The 12,377-nt window shown below is 44.8% G+C and overlaps 3 protein-coding genes across 5 annotated transcripts; 2 read left to right on the top strand and 1 right to left on the bottom strand.

The window, feature by feature from the left end:
• The first annotated feature begins 47 nt into the window (after positions 1-47).
• On the top strand, positions 48-1,484 carry LOC113208606 (ran-binding protein 9-like). Its single transcript, XM_052265646.1, has 3 exons — positions 48-110; positions 198-516; positions 1,452-1,484. Exons 1-3 carry the CDS (start codon positions 58-60, stop codon positions 1,482-1,484), a joined length of 405 nt encoding a protein of 134 aa, XP_052121606.1. The 5' UTR covers positions 48-57.
• LOC113208590 (serine/threonine-protein kinase PAK mbt) lies at positions 1,073-7,450 on the bottom strand. 3 transcript variants are annotated; one of them, XM_026425648.2, is made up of 11 exons: positions 7,248-7,450; positions 6,372-6,602; positions 5,989-6,294; positions 5,781-5,906; positions 5,653-5,682; positions 5,266-5,514; positions 4,702-5,124; positions 4,337-4,597; positions 4,098-4,242; positions 3,877-3,992; positions 1,073-3,796 (listed from the first exon to the last, which is right to left on the bottom strand). In XM_026425648.2, the coding sequence occupies exons 2-11, from the start codon at positions 6,588-6,590 to the stop codon at positions 3,635-3,637; spliced, it is 2,037 nt and encodes a 678-aa protein (XP_026281433.1). In that variant the 5' UTR covers positions 6,591-6,602; positions 7,248-7,450; the 3' UTR covers positions 1,073-3,634. The 3 variants fall into 3 exon arrangements, with proteins under 3 accessions (XP_026281433.1, XP_026281432.1, XP_026281435.1); XM_026425647.2 differs by having other exon boundaries at positions 7,273-7,449; XM_026425650.2 differs by lacking the exon at positions 5,653-5,682 and having other exon boundaries at positions 7,273-7,447.
• A 1,554-nt stretch (positions 7,451-9,004) lies between these two features.
• On the top strand, positions 9,005-11,857 carry LOC113208598 (probable medium-chain specific acyl-CoA dehydrogenase, mitochondrial). Its single transcript, XM_026425668.2, has 10 exons — positions 9,005-9,174; positions 9,467-9,569; positions 9,681-9,848; positions 9,929-10,029; positions 10,149-10,229; positions 10,325-10,455; positions 10,527-10,635; positions 10,712-10,852; positions 10,927-11,205; positions 11,298-11,857. Exons 1-10 carry the CDS (start codon positions 9,154-9,156, stop codon positions 11,439-11,441), a joined length of 1,278 nt encoding a protein of 425 aa, XP_026281453.1. The 5' UTR covers positions 9,005-9,153; the 3' UTR covers positions 11,442-11,857.
• Positions 11,858-12,377: the final 520 nt, after the last annotated feature.

Raw genomic sequence — 12,377 nt, 5'->3', positions numbered from 1 at the left:
CCCCCCCCCTCCTACCCCTGGCCAATTGGCTGTTTACCCCGCAGGGTGAAGCAAGGAATGACTGGGGAAGATGCTCTGGCCAAGTACCGCGAGGTTTTCAGCTATTCCAAGTGAGTCCTCGTTGCCGTATCTCGTAGCCGACATGGAGGCCGAGCCGTCGAAAGCCTTCACCCTCCTCGCGAACAACTCTCCTGCAGGAACCGACTGGCGCGAACTGACCGACGCGAGCTGGTGAGGCAGCTCCTGGATCACCCTCACGCCGACCGGCGGACGCCTGCGAGCACCCCCGGCGCGGGTGGGGTGGGCGACGCGCTCTGCCTCCTGAACCCCTTCGCGTCGATCGGCCTGGGCCGCGAGCTGCAGCCGCCCCCAGCCGTCACGCACCGCGGGGCCCCGCAGCACCAGCGCGCGGCGCCGCCGCAGCAGCGCCCGCCGCCGCCCCCGTCCATCGCGCCCCTGCACGTGACCGCGCTCGTGCTGCCCCCACCCGCGCCCGCGGGGGCTCGGCGGCGCCCCGCCGCCTCCACCACCACCTCCAGGACGACCGCCAGCCCAGCTACCGGTACTGGTCGTAGGCCGTGAGACGCGGGGCGTGGGCGTCCCTGGCGGGCCCCGGGGCCCGGCCCTGCACCCCCGTGTCCTGCTCCTGCTCGTCCAGGTCCGCAGCTGCGCCCGCTGCGCCCGGTGCCCGCACGGGGCCGCCCGCCGGCCCGCCCGTCCTGCTTCCCCGGCAGCGAGCTGCTGAGGCGGCGCCGGTCGCGCTACTGGGTGTCGCCCAGGGAGAGGCGCCACTGCGTGTCCCGGGAGAGCTCCCGCGGCTCGCGCGGTTCCCGCGAGCGGACGGCCTCGCCCCCTCCGCGGCCAGACCGCACCGTACCCTTGGCGCTACTGCCCCCCCTGCGAGCGCCACCCTCGGCGACGGCGCTGCACCGCGCGCAGCACAGGAGCCCATCGGAGCAGACGCTCCCGCACAAGCCGAGACTGGTCTCCCGCGGACTCTGAGCTCAAACAGCTCCCACACAACCTTAAGCACATAGTTTTAAAAGAAAATGCTGCAGTAAAAATACCGAAGAACAGTCAAAATACACTTTTAATGCTTTGATCACAAGGTCTAAGTACATTTCATACAAAAGCTGGAGATAAATACTACAATGGTCCAAGGAAAAGGGCACTTATTGCTTTGAGATTTTTTCTTGTATTAGTAGTTTCACTATTGCTGTTTAAGACTTTGAATAGCAAACAGTCAGACACTCTTAACTAAAAAACCTAAAACCTAAGCAAAGGTCAAAAACTTTCATGATGAAAGATATTGCACTCAAAGAAAAAGTTTTGGATGAAATGAAAGGATGCTAAGGGAATACAACATAACAGAAATGATGAGTTACAATACAATATTTACATACAGATCTCAAAAACATTAAACTACAACATGATTTTTTCCTGGTCTTTAGAATTATGCTGGGAGTACTGATGGCAAGTTCTAGTTAGGCAATTGAAATGGTTAACATTCCACTTCCATTTGTCAACTAGCCACAAAGAAAGAGTGACATATAATGAAGGCAAGGTAAAGTGCATACTCAAATTGATTCAAATAAATAAGTGACAACAGGTATCACACAAGACATTATTTTGGTTGAGTATGAATTACAAGTTATGATATATCAGAGGGATAAAATCATAGTAATATGCATAAATGGAAAAAAAAAAAACTGTTCCAAACTCAAAAATATCGCCAAGTATATAAGAACAGTTACACCTTTTTCTTAGGCTCAAAAGTAGTCAAAAAGTTTAGATATAAAAAATAGTGGAGTAAAAATCTGACAGATCTTAAAATAAGATCTTGAGTCTGTCAGACTAAGGCACAAAGAATAGGGCACTTAATCAATGGAGTCCAAAAGGCTCTAATTATTTGTTCAGATGGTGCAAAATAAATTACTACTACTACTTCAACTTCTACAATTGACGAACAAACTACAAAAATATAAAACATGTATTGTAATTAATTGGTCTCTCTGACTAAATTGGGAATAAAATCCACCACCTGAGATACCCAGAATATTTCAGGAGGTATGACAACCTCTTCCTAGTTGGCTGCAATTCCGGGAGAGCCAAGTTTTGAGCACTATTGGTGGTTGAGATTATAATGGATGTGGAATGATGACACGTGCTGATTTCATTCATTTGACACATGACTATAACTGACTATATGCAGTGGATTCAAAACTGACTCAGAAATAACACTATATAACTATTTCACACAACTCATTTACATCTAAGAAAATGGAATGATAATAATGGAAAAGATGAGGCTTGATGGAGTCTTGAGAAAAAAGGCAAGCCAAACAATACAAGTGAAAATAAAGGAATGCTACAGAATCCAAATAAGGCGCAAAATAAAAAGTCCTATAGCAATCAATCAATTAATCAATCAATAGAATAATACTGGTTCAACATGATTTGGCTTCTACTTCAGTTGGAAGTAATACAATGAATCGTTCCAAATTTTAAGTAGAAAGCACAACATAAAACAATAAAATTAACATATAGCAAGAATGAATTAATCCCAAACAATACAAGTTACAGTATAGTTATTACACATACAACATAACAAGGCAACAAGGTAAGTATCTAAAATAGCATGTTTTAGGTATTGCCATAAAAATGGAAGTCCAATGCTATAACAAAGTGAGGTTCAATCTCAATTTTACAAAATTATTCAAGATAAAATTGTCAAAAATTACAATGACAGAATTTTAAAGCTCATTCCCAATCCCTCAGCAAAACGCTAAAGGCACAAAACGTGTAAAAGAAATTTTCTAAAAAATCACCAATACGGTATTATCCATCACTATCACATAGCAACTAGTCAAACATATTCACAAAATGCACAATGACCAATAACTTTTATATACATATAAATACACATAAACACACTAAAAATATTAGCATGAGGGTAAAAAATACTGGAGATTACAAAGAATTAAAGGTTTACTGCTTGGTACTTGTTAACTCCATTATGCCATCTCTTCTCAATCAATCAAAAGAGGAACGAGTTGTCATATAACATAATGAGGAGCCTAGTAAAAACCACCTCTAAAGAATTTAAAAAAAAATCATTAAAACTGACTTGAATGCAGCTAAATGACATATTACAAACGAAAGTGAAGCAACAGCAGATGGTTGAGAGCAAACAAGGGTAAATTACAACAGGAGCTTATATGCTCTAATTGGTCAGATGTTATTTGGAATGCTTACTCTATAGCAGAGTGAGTCCTATGTTATATAATATACATATGTCTTCCATTCTAACAAATGGATATGAGATTTGTCTCTAAAGCAGTACACCCTCCTCTAAAAGTTAAATGATGAGGAATTATTTGACAGAGTAAAATATACACATGAGCTGTGTACATGACATGACTGCATCTACCAGAAATTACCTTAAAAATTCCTCTAATATACACTAAACAAGGCTTCTGGTTGATCTTTGTGTTGATTGAAGAAATAATATTTCTTTCAATGGAATGTGAGCAAACACACAAAGTCGTAGATGTAAAATAGAAGTAAAGGCACTGGTGATCAATTCAAATCTCTTGAAGCCACTAGACAATCTTTTCATTTAGATTAATACTGTTCAGCAGTTGCTGTTACGTGAGCCACGCATTAGAGGAACAAGAAGTGCTGGAGCACCAGCTTGCCGTAGGAATGGATGCTGAAGTAATTCTGTTGCAGTGGCTCTCTGAGCTGGGTCACGAACCAACATACGCTCAAGGAATCCTTGAAGACGTGGTGATACCTAAGGACCAAGAATTTTCATAGAATAAAAGTTGTCACGAAATAATTGTGTTATGAATAATTTATTAGTGAGGAGCAGACCTTGTGAGTATTTTTCAGCTTTGGAGGGGGCATATCTCTTATTCGCCGCATCGCTTGGAGTGGTGGTTCATTGAAGAATGGAGGTTCTCCATCAACCATTTCAATTACCATAATACCTAACAGATATAGAAGATTAGTTACGAGCTTAAAAAAGGTCCTATAAAAAGGTCTTAAAAATTAAACCCTTGGGTAGTGCAAACACACAGTTACAGTTACTTTACCTAATGACCAAATATCAACTTCAGGGCCATATGGAAGTCGTGATATAAGCTCTGGGGACATCCAGTATGGTGTTCCTACAAGTGATTTTCTCTTTGGTAACTCTTGAGAAACTTGGGCACAGAACCCAAAATCAGACAGCTTCACCTGAAACAACGACCATTGCCATGTTAAATTCCGCATAAAACCATTCACAATCAAATCACCATTTCCCACCACTGCAGAAAAAGGCTTTACATACCCTTCCATCAGCAGCAAGGAGAATAGAATCACTCTTAATGTCTCTGTGGATAACACCTTGAGAGTGTAGATAAGCAAGAGCTTTTAGGCATTGACGACAAACTGTAGCAATCTGAGCTTCATCCATTCTTGCATGAGTTACAATGTCTGTTAGAGCACCACCCTCTAAGAACTCCATGACTACCCAAAGTTCATCATTAACTAAAAAGCTGTCATACATCTCCACAATATTTGGATGGTGGTAGTCTCTCATGATTACAACCTGATGGAAGCAAACAGAAAATAAGGTATTGCTGGAGCGGATCAACATTCCAATTTTTTCTCAAAAGCTTACTGCACACATGATACTTCTGCTACCGCACTTACCTCATTAAACAACAACTCTCGCCTCTGTTGCTTTCGGAGATCCATTTTTTTCACAGCAACCTGTCGACCTGTGTTGCGATCTGCTGCTATACACACAGTTCCTGTAGAGCCCTCTCCAATCTTCATGAGCTGCTCAAGATGGTCGCGTGGATCACCAGGACTAACAACCATTTGCAGGGCAGCGCGGAACTGCTCATGGGTGAGGCGTAATTGTTCATGGTGTTGTTTATTTGCTGCAGCGGCGGCGGCTGCAGCAGCGGCCGCAGCAGCAGCAGATGTTTGTATTCCGGCGTTTGGAGCATTATTGGAGCCAGCGTTTAAGTTACCACTGGAAACTGCATTGTTAGCTCCTGGCTTCACATTCTGGTTTTGATCGGGTGATGGATGGGGCTGCATTCTCTGTGTTTCATTAGACATAATCATCTAGAAAAGGAATAAACCAAAAGTTGAAGGGAAAGGAGTTTGTTGACTTGTAATAAATAACCTCAGGTTTTAAGAGAGAGAGAGAGAGAGAATCGTGGTTTTTGGGCCACCTCAGCTTATAAGCTGCAAGGTATTAGTTACCTTATTGACATTGGCTGGAGCCTGGACATGAAGAGGGCCCATGTTCTGAGAGAGCGGTCTCTGTGGTTGGTTAGGTAGTTGTTGACCAGGATGCATACCACCATGCATGGGATTGACAGGGTTTTGATGCTGATATGAACCAGGATGATGATGAGGTGGTCTTGGAGGAGCCTGCTGGCTGGCATAGTTTGACGGATAGCCACCGTCTTGTATGGGAGCAGCATTGATATTGCCATGTGACATGTGCATCTGTAGACCAAAAGTAATGTTTAAATAAAAAAATAATAAAAAAAAAAATTCATAAGATAAGCAGGCTGGAATAGCAACAAAAACTACAAAAGAAATAGAGAACCAACTACATATACTTCAGCAAACTATATACATTACCCTCAGGTATTGACATTTGCAAACATGCAACTATTCCATGATGCAAAAGATCACAAGAAACCAACTTTTAATCTCAAAACCACAAATTTAACCAACTATTATTTTAACTTAATAATTGGTTTCCTTACCTGAGGAGGGATGTTCCCATTGGTCTGGTGATTTTGTAAGTATGGTGGCATGCCTCGGTAATCCACTTCAGACAATGGTCTCTTGTGTTCTGCAGGGCCCCATTCTGGTGTGGGTCCAGGTTTCAACTAGAAAAAGAATAAATAATTAGACTTTAAGTTACATGGACAGATCTAAATCCCAAAAATGAGATGTCAAATAAATACATACATAGTTCATAGGCCGGTTATCTTGGCGATGAGCAGGCAAAGGATAAGGTTGTTCCATGTGTGGAGGAAGTGGACCTTGGGATCCACTTCCAGGACTCATCATAACTTCATTTTCAGGCACAGCAGGTGGCACATTGGCATTAGTGCGATAGTCTCTCCTTAGTCGTGGAGGGCTTGATGAACGAAGAGAATTTGACCTAGCCACACTAGATGTTTTAGGTAATGCAATCCCATTAGCATTTCCATTTTCTAAGTTCCCTCTTATAACACTTGGTGGACGAGAGTAGTCTCCACCTCTTACAATAGTCTAAAGAGAAAAGAAAAATTTGTTTTAGTTGTCACAAAAGATTTTGATGACATAGTGTGTAGGGAAGAGATACAGACCTTTAGGTCAAGAATTTCAGTTGGTGTGATTTCTGATGGATCAACCAAAGGCAAGGGACGGTTGCTACTTTTCAAAATTTGATTGTTTCCAACTATACTGGCCCATTGCAATGGTAAACCAACATAACGGCCTTCTCGTTTATCAAATCCTGTATGTACCCTATGTTCAAAGTTTGTGGGAGGCGATATTTGAGGCCTCTTCTTTTTCTTATTAAACATAGTGGTAGAAATCTGAAAGAAAGAACACAATTTATTGTGGAGTAGAGAGAGAATGTTGATGCTATAAATCACAAATCTAATTTTGACTGAGTTGAATGACAGAAAGTTCAGTAACTCTAAAGAAAATGACTTGTTGACCAAGAGCTTCAATTACATTGATGACTTACTTTAGGAAATAACTTTAACCCACATAATATCAACAGAGGGGTACCCTTAACCTAAATGTAACGCCCACTTGATCTATTTACAAATATCCATGGCAACAGGGTCTTCTAAGGCTGTCAATTAAAAGATTAACTCTGTCTTTGAATGTAGGGGAAATTAATGGGAGCATATCGATAAAACATGAGATATGCATTCAATTAAATCACACAAATAACCTAATTGAATGAAAGATACGGTCTCCGAAATATGGTGCTCGTTGCAGGGTCATAAATGGGACAGTCCAACAAGTAGGAAAAAGCCTCTTGAAACCTTGATTAGCACACTATGAATTTGTCAATGGTACAAAACGTGTAAACGGCAAAACCCAGGTGCAAATGAAATGGTACGTGGGCTTGGCCCGAAACGATACGCCAGGAAAGCCTATAACCAAGTTTAACAACACTAGACGGGAAACCCTTCAATGTCCTCGAGCCCTGCGCAGCATGTGCGCACCTAGTCGAGTAGCAGACCAACTCACATCGATAACGACTGTCGGCGAGAGAAACGTCAGCGTTTACAAGGGATTGTGAGAAAAACACCGCTACGAAAATTGACACAAAGCCACCATGTTGACTACAGACTCCGGACGCGGACGACGGGACGACGGCGACGGCGATGGCGCGGACGCGCTCTCGCGGCAAATGCTCTAAGTCGAAGAATTCTGTGACGTTGCGCGGAGAGTGGCGGGGCGCGGGCGGGCGGGCTCGGCGCGGTGAGGCGCGGTTCCGCGGGGTCGCGGTGCGGTAGGTGTTCCCCCCATCGGGGGCGTCGCGTCGGGGGGGACAGGGGGGGACGGACATGCACCAGAAGCACCAAACCAATAACGGGAGACAGCGACAGCAGGAGGGCAGGAGGGCCCGAGGCGAGCGGAAAGGGGCGTCGCCGAGGATGCCAGCAATGCCAGCGCGGGTCGTCGAGATGGGTTGGGCCCGGAGCCCTCGGGGAAGGACGGGGAGAGGGAGGGGGGGGGGGCACTCGCCCGCCCCCGATGCGCAGTGCAGAGTTTCTTCCCTCCGCGGGATGGCCGTCGAGGACGAGCCCACAGCCCCGCCCCCCTCTCCGCCACGACGTCCTGTTCTCTGTTTATCGCCTTATCTCGGTCGAGGGTGCATTCGAAGGATGTGCTCCTTGCCCCCGGGTCCCAAAGGGCGTGTCCCTCGGCGTGGCCTGACGCCCCATTCATCGCGCTCACGCCACACATTTGCGCAACAAGACGTCGCGCGATCCCTTTCGACGACAGGATGCAGGACCGCCCCGCCCAACAGGTCGCCAGGAGCGTCTGCTTCGGCGTCATACATCGACACTCCTGGAAATTTGAACGCGGGGCAAAACCACGTGCCAGCAGGGGCGGATCCAGACGAACGTCGGTTGTAAGGGGGTGGGGGCGGGGGCAGCCAGAAAGCCCCTATTTTACGTGGCGATTTGATGACGAATATACGATGACGTCGATTTTAAGACCATTTGGTCCAAAAAGGGACCGCGACCTCTAGACGTCTTATAACAATCGACGAGGGTCAGGGGGGGGGGTGTCTCAGAGGGTAGGCACCGGCACATCATAGGTAAGCCCTACGGGGGGAGGGGGGGGGGGGGTCAGTAGCAACAGCGGTTCCCCTCAGGTCACGACTGAAAAGGTACATGCAGCATAAGGATTTCAACGGCGTCCAATAGCGACCTTAGTCTGGTCGGACTCTAGCCAACATGGGCATGACATGAACCCGACTATGTGTAGGTAGAGTCGTGAATGAGTCGGCAACCCAGCCCAAGCGACATCGTCTCGCCCGCATCGTGTAGTGGATCAAGGTGCATTTCACATAATGACGTGAATGACTTGAAAGAAAACTTGTGTTTTTTCTTAAATAAGAGAAACCACAGATCACGAGATACACCTTTGGACCCACCTTGGACCATGTACGGTGTAGGGAACTCCCTTATGTAACTAGTTAGAGAGGAGACCAGACACTGTACGGAAACTGCCTGCCCTCTTCCACCACCCACCCCTTCCTTCGCCGAGCGCCCGCCGCAGCTGGTGGAAGCCGCCTGCCGCCCCTTCCTCTTCCCCTCGTTCTGTAATCAGTCATCTTTGTCATAGTGAATTCGAGCTTTGAACTTTTGGACTTTGAAAATTGCGATGAGTTGGCGCCACTGCCATCGCGCCCGAACCTGACCCGATCACACCCGAACGAAACGACCCGACCCGATCCGAGACCCGAATGAAGCGCCCGAGGTGCAGTGCGGGTGCGGGGTGTTTTTCCGTCCGGACAGATCTGTTGCTTGTTTGCTTGTTTTGTTCGGCTCTTTCACCAGCCTAACCGGCTCATTTACCCAGTATTCCTCGTCTCGATCAGACCCTCTGGAAATCATGGCTACTTTACAGCAAGTGGTAAGTTTTCTTGTTACTGAAGTGTTTTGCGTTTCTGTAGTGAGAATGGGCTAGTGTGAAATCGGGTTGATGCGACCTTTGCTCTTGAGTGGACTTTGACGTGACAGATTATGCGTTTTCACGCAAATTATTATTATATGAGATTTATGCGTCACAAACGTTATTTGCTTCTTTCCAAATCATACGTGGACAAAATGTATTACGGATATCCGAGACTATCTTTTAATGTACTGTATGTGCAACTCTTTCTCATAGAAGTTTCAGTTAACCTGGTTTTCTCTTTCTCTTATAGATTGCTCGAGCCGTCAGCCGACCCACCTTCAATGCGATCCGTGGTGCAGCTGCGAGCCGAAACTACTCATCTGCGGCTACCGCTGCAAATGGATTTCAATTCGGTTTGTAGAATCAATTCTTTAGTTTATTACAAGCACGGGTGGTAACTTAAAAGTGTTTTATCATGTCATGTATTTCTCAATTCGACTAATTGGTCCCTTAATATTTTGCAGAGCTCAGCGAAACTCAGAAGGAGTACCAAGAGCTGGCTCGCAAGTTTACAAGGGATGAGATCATTCCTGTTGCTGCAGAGCTGGATCGAACTGGAGAGTACCCTTGGGACATTCTGAAGAAAGCTTGGGGGCTTGGCCTTTTGAATAACCACATCCCAGCTGATATTGGTATGTACTGAATTAATTATTTTATTTTTTCCAGCTATTTGTTTCTCTTTAGTTGATAATGGTATCATTAATTCATTCAGGTGGTCTGGAAATGGGAGTTTTTGATGGTTGTTTAATTGCGGAAGAGTTTGCGTATGGTTGCACTGGTGTGAAGACTGCAATTGAAGCCAGTGGTCTTGGGGTAAGTTAATGCCATTATACGTGTCTAGTTATCCAAACTAAGTGTATTCTATATGTTAAATATATTCTATAGGCTCCTTTTTAAATGTGCACTCTGAATTAATGTTCTGTCTGTTTTAGCAAACTCCTGTCCTTGTGGCGGGTAACAAGGAGCAGCAAAAGAAATATCTTGGACGTCTTCTTGAAGAACCTCTAGTAGCGGTCAGTAACATCACTAGTTTCTTTTGTTTAGCATAATCAAGAAGCACTGCCAGTCAATTTATTTCTTTTCTATTTTTTCCATTTTCATCTAACAGGCATATGGTGTGACTGAACCTGGTGCAGGATCTGATGTCAATGGCATCAAGACTCGTGCTGAGAAGAAGGGTGATGAATATGTCATCAATGGTCAAAAAATGTGGATCACCAATGGAGGCGTGGCCAACTGGTAGGTGCCAGAAAATGTACTATGTTTACTTCTTATCTTTTCAGTTCTTACAGTCCATGACTTTGGTTTAGGTACTTTGTTCTTGCCCGAACCAACCCTGACCCTAAGTGCCCAGCTAGCAAGGCTTTCACTGGTTTCATCGTAGATAGGGATACACCCGGCTTGACTCCTGGCAGAAAGGTTCGCACATTTCTTTTATCTGAATAACCTGTTGTATGTACTCTGAGAAATTTTCACTGTTTGATCTGGTTTTTAGGAAAAGAATATGGGTCAGAAATGTTCAGACACCCGTGGCATTACTTTTGAAGATGTGAGAGTGCCAAAAGAAAATGTGCTTATGGGAGAAGGAGCTGGATTTAAAATTGCTATGCTTACATTTGACAAAACCCGACCCCCAGTAAGTTTGATTAACTTATCTACAGATAGATCTTATTAGAGTTTGGAACTTAAATTTTCACCTCTCTCCTGCAGGTTGCTGCTGGTGCGACTGGTTTGGCTCAGAGGTGTTTGGACGAGGCTGCAAAGTATTCTCTGGAGAGGAAAGCATTTGGTACCCAGATTGTCAACCACCAGGCTGTTGCCTTTATGCTTGCTGACATGGCTATTGGAATTGAAACCTCACGTTTGGCATGGATGAGAGCTGCATGGGAGGCAGATCTTGGCACAAGCAAGAGAGTGCCATATTATGCCTCTATTGCTAAAGCTTTGGCAGCGGATGTTGCAAATAAATGTGCTACTGATGCAGTCCAGGTATGTATTATACTTATGTGTACTCTCCTCACCACTCCTACTTTTTATTTCCGGACATTTTGAGGTAATTATTATTTTTGTTCACCCCACAGATCTTTGGAGGAAATGGTTTCAACACTGAGTACCCTGTTGAGAAACTGATGCGTGATGCCAAGATTTTCCAGATTTATGAGGGTACAGCTCAGATTCAGCGACTTATTATCTCAAGGAACCTCATGGCTAGCTATGCCAGCTAAATATTTTAATAACTCCCCATGAGAATGTGATATCAAAGGAAGATGCTTTTTTATAGTGTAGGCCTTGAATATATCTTCTATTGTGCTTTTTGCAGTAAATACATTCAAATCATGTCAATTGCCAACTGACGTTTTTTCATCATGGCCGTGAAGATCAGTATTTTAGTGCTTTTCGTGTTACAGTTTCATGTAATTGTGAATTCAGCGCTATTTTTGTCTCATCAGATGTGTATATAGGTTGAAACGGTCTAAAAAAAATGACATCACCATTTTAATAATGTCCTGTGTATATTTTTATACTTATTTTTGTTGTTTGTAGTATACCTTGCCCATTGTTAATTTTTTTTTTTTAAATGAATTTTCAGCTGTGAGTGTTTTTGTATTAATAAAGTTTAGATTTTACTGAAATTCTCAAATATTCCTCCTTTTCTTTTTTTTAATGCCTCCGTGTAAAGTCTGGACGAGAGTCTAAGGAAAGGAACCACAGGCCAGGACGCATGACGCTCACCTAACCCACCAGACACAACTCCGGCGGGAACCACAGCAGACAACTCGCTCGGCTCGCGAGTACGATGGGTTGCCTAAGCACCCGGGTGCTTGCGCTAGCCGGACACACGCCTCTTCTCATGCCGATCTCTTTCCCTTTGATCTTATCTCGAGTGGAGTTTTCTCCGCCGTGTTTTCATTTTTGCTGCCAAGTTGTCAATTAGAAATCACGTCACCATAAGGATGACCTCCGGAAAAAACACTCTAGTTTTCACTCGGCTTTATCAAACTCTCCAACTAAGTGCGACCAGTAGGGTACATCCCCCATGTGGTTATGCGCTTTCAGGCGGGTTTGCCTATCGCCCCTGGCCACGGCGCCTTAAGGGCCGAACCAGTAGGCAATAGAGAGACTCAGAGGGAGAGAGCCGTCAACTCGAGGTCCTGAGCGCT

This window comes from Frankliniella occidentalis, unplaced genomic scaffold (genome assembly GCF_000697945.3).
Source record: "Frankliniella occidentalis isolate FOCC.00 unplaced genomic scaffold, Focc_3.1 Scaffold28, whole genome shotgun sequence".
Classification (NCBI taxonomy): domain Eukaryota; kingdom Metazoa; phylum Arthropoda; class Insecta; order Thysanoptera; family Thripidae; genus Frankliniella; species Frankliniella occidentalis.
The sequence above is the reverse complement of the archived record's forward strand: the minus strand, read 5'-3'. Positions and strand labels throughout refer to the sequence as shown.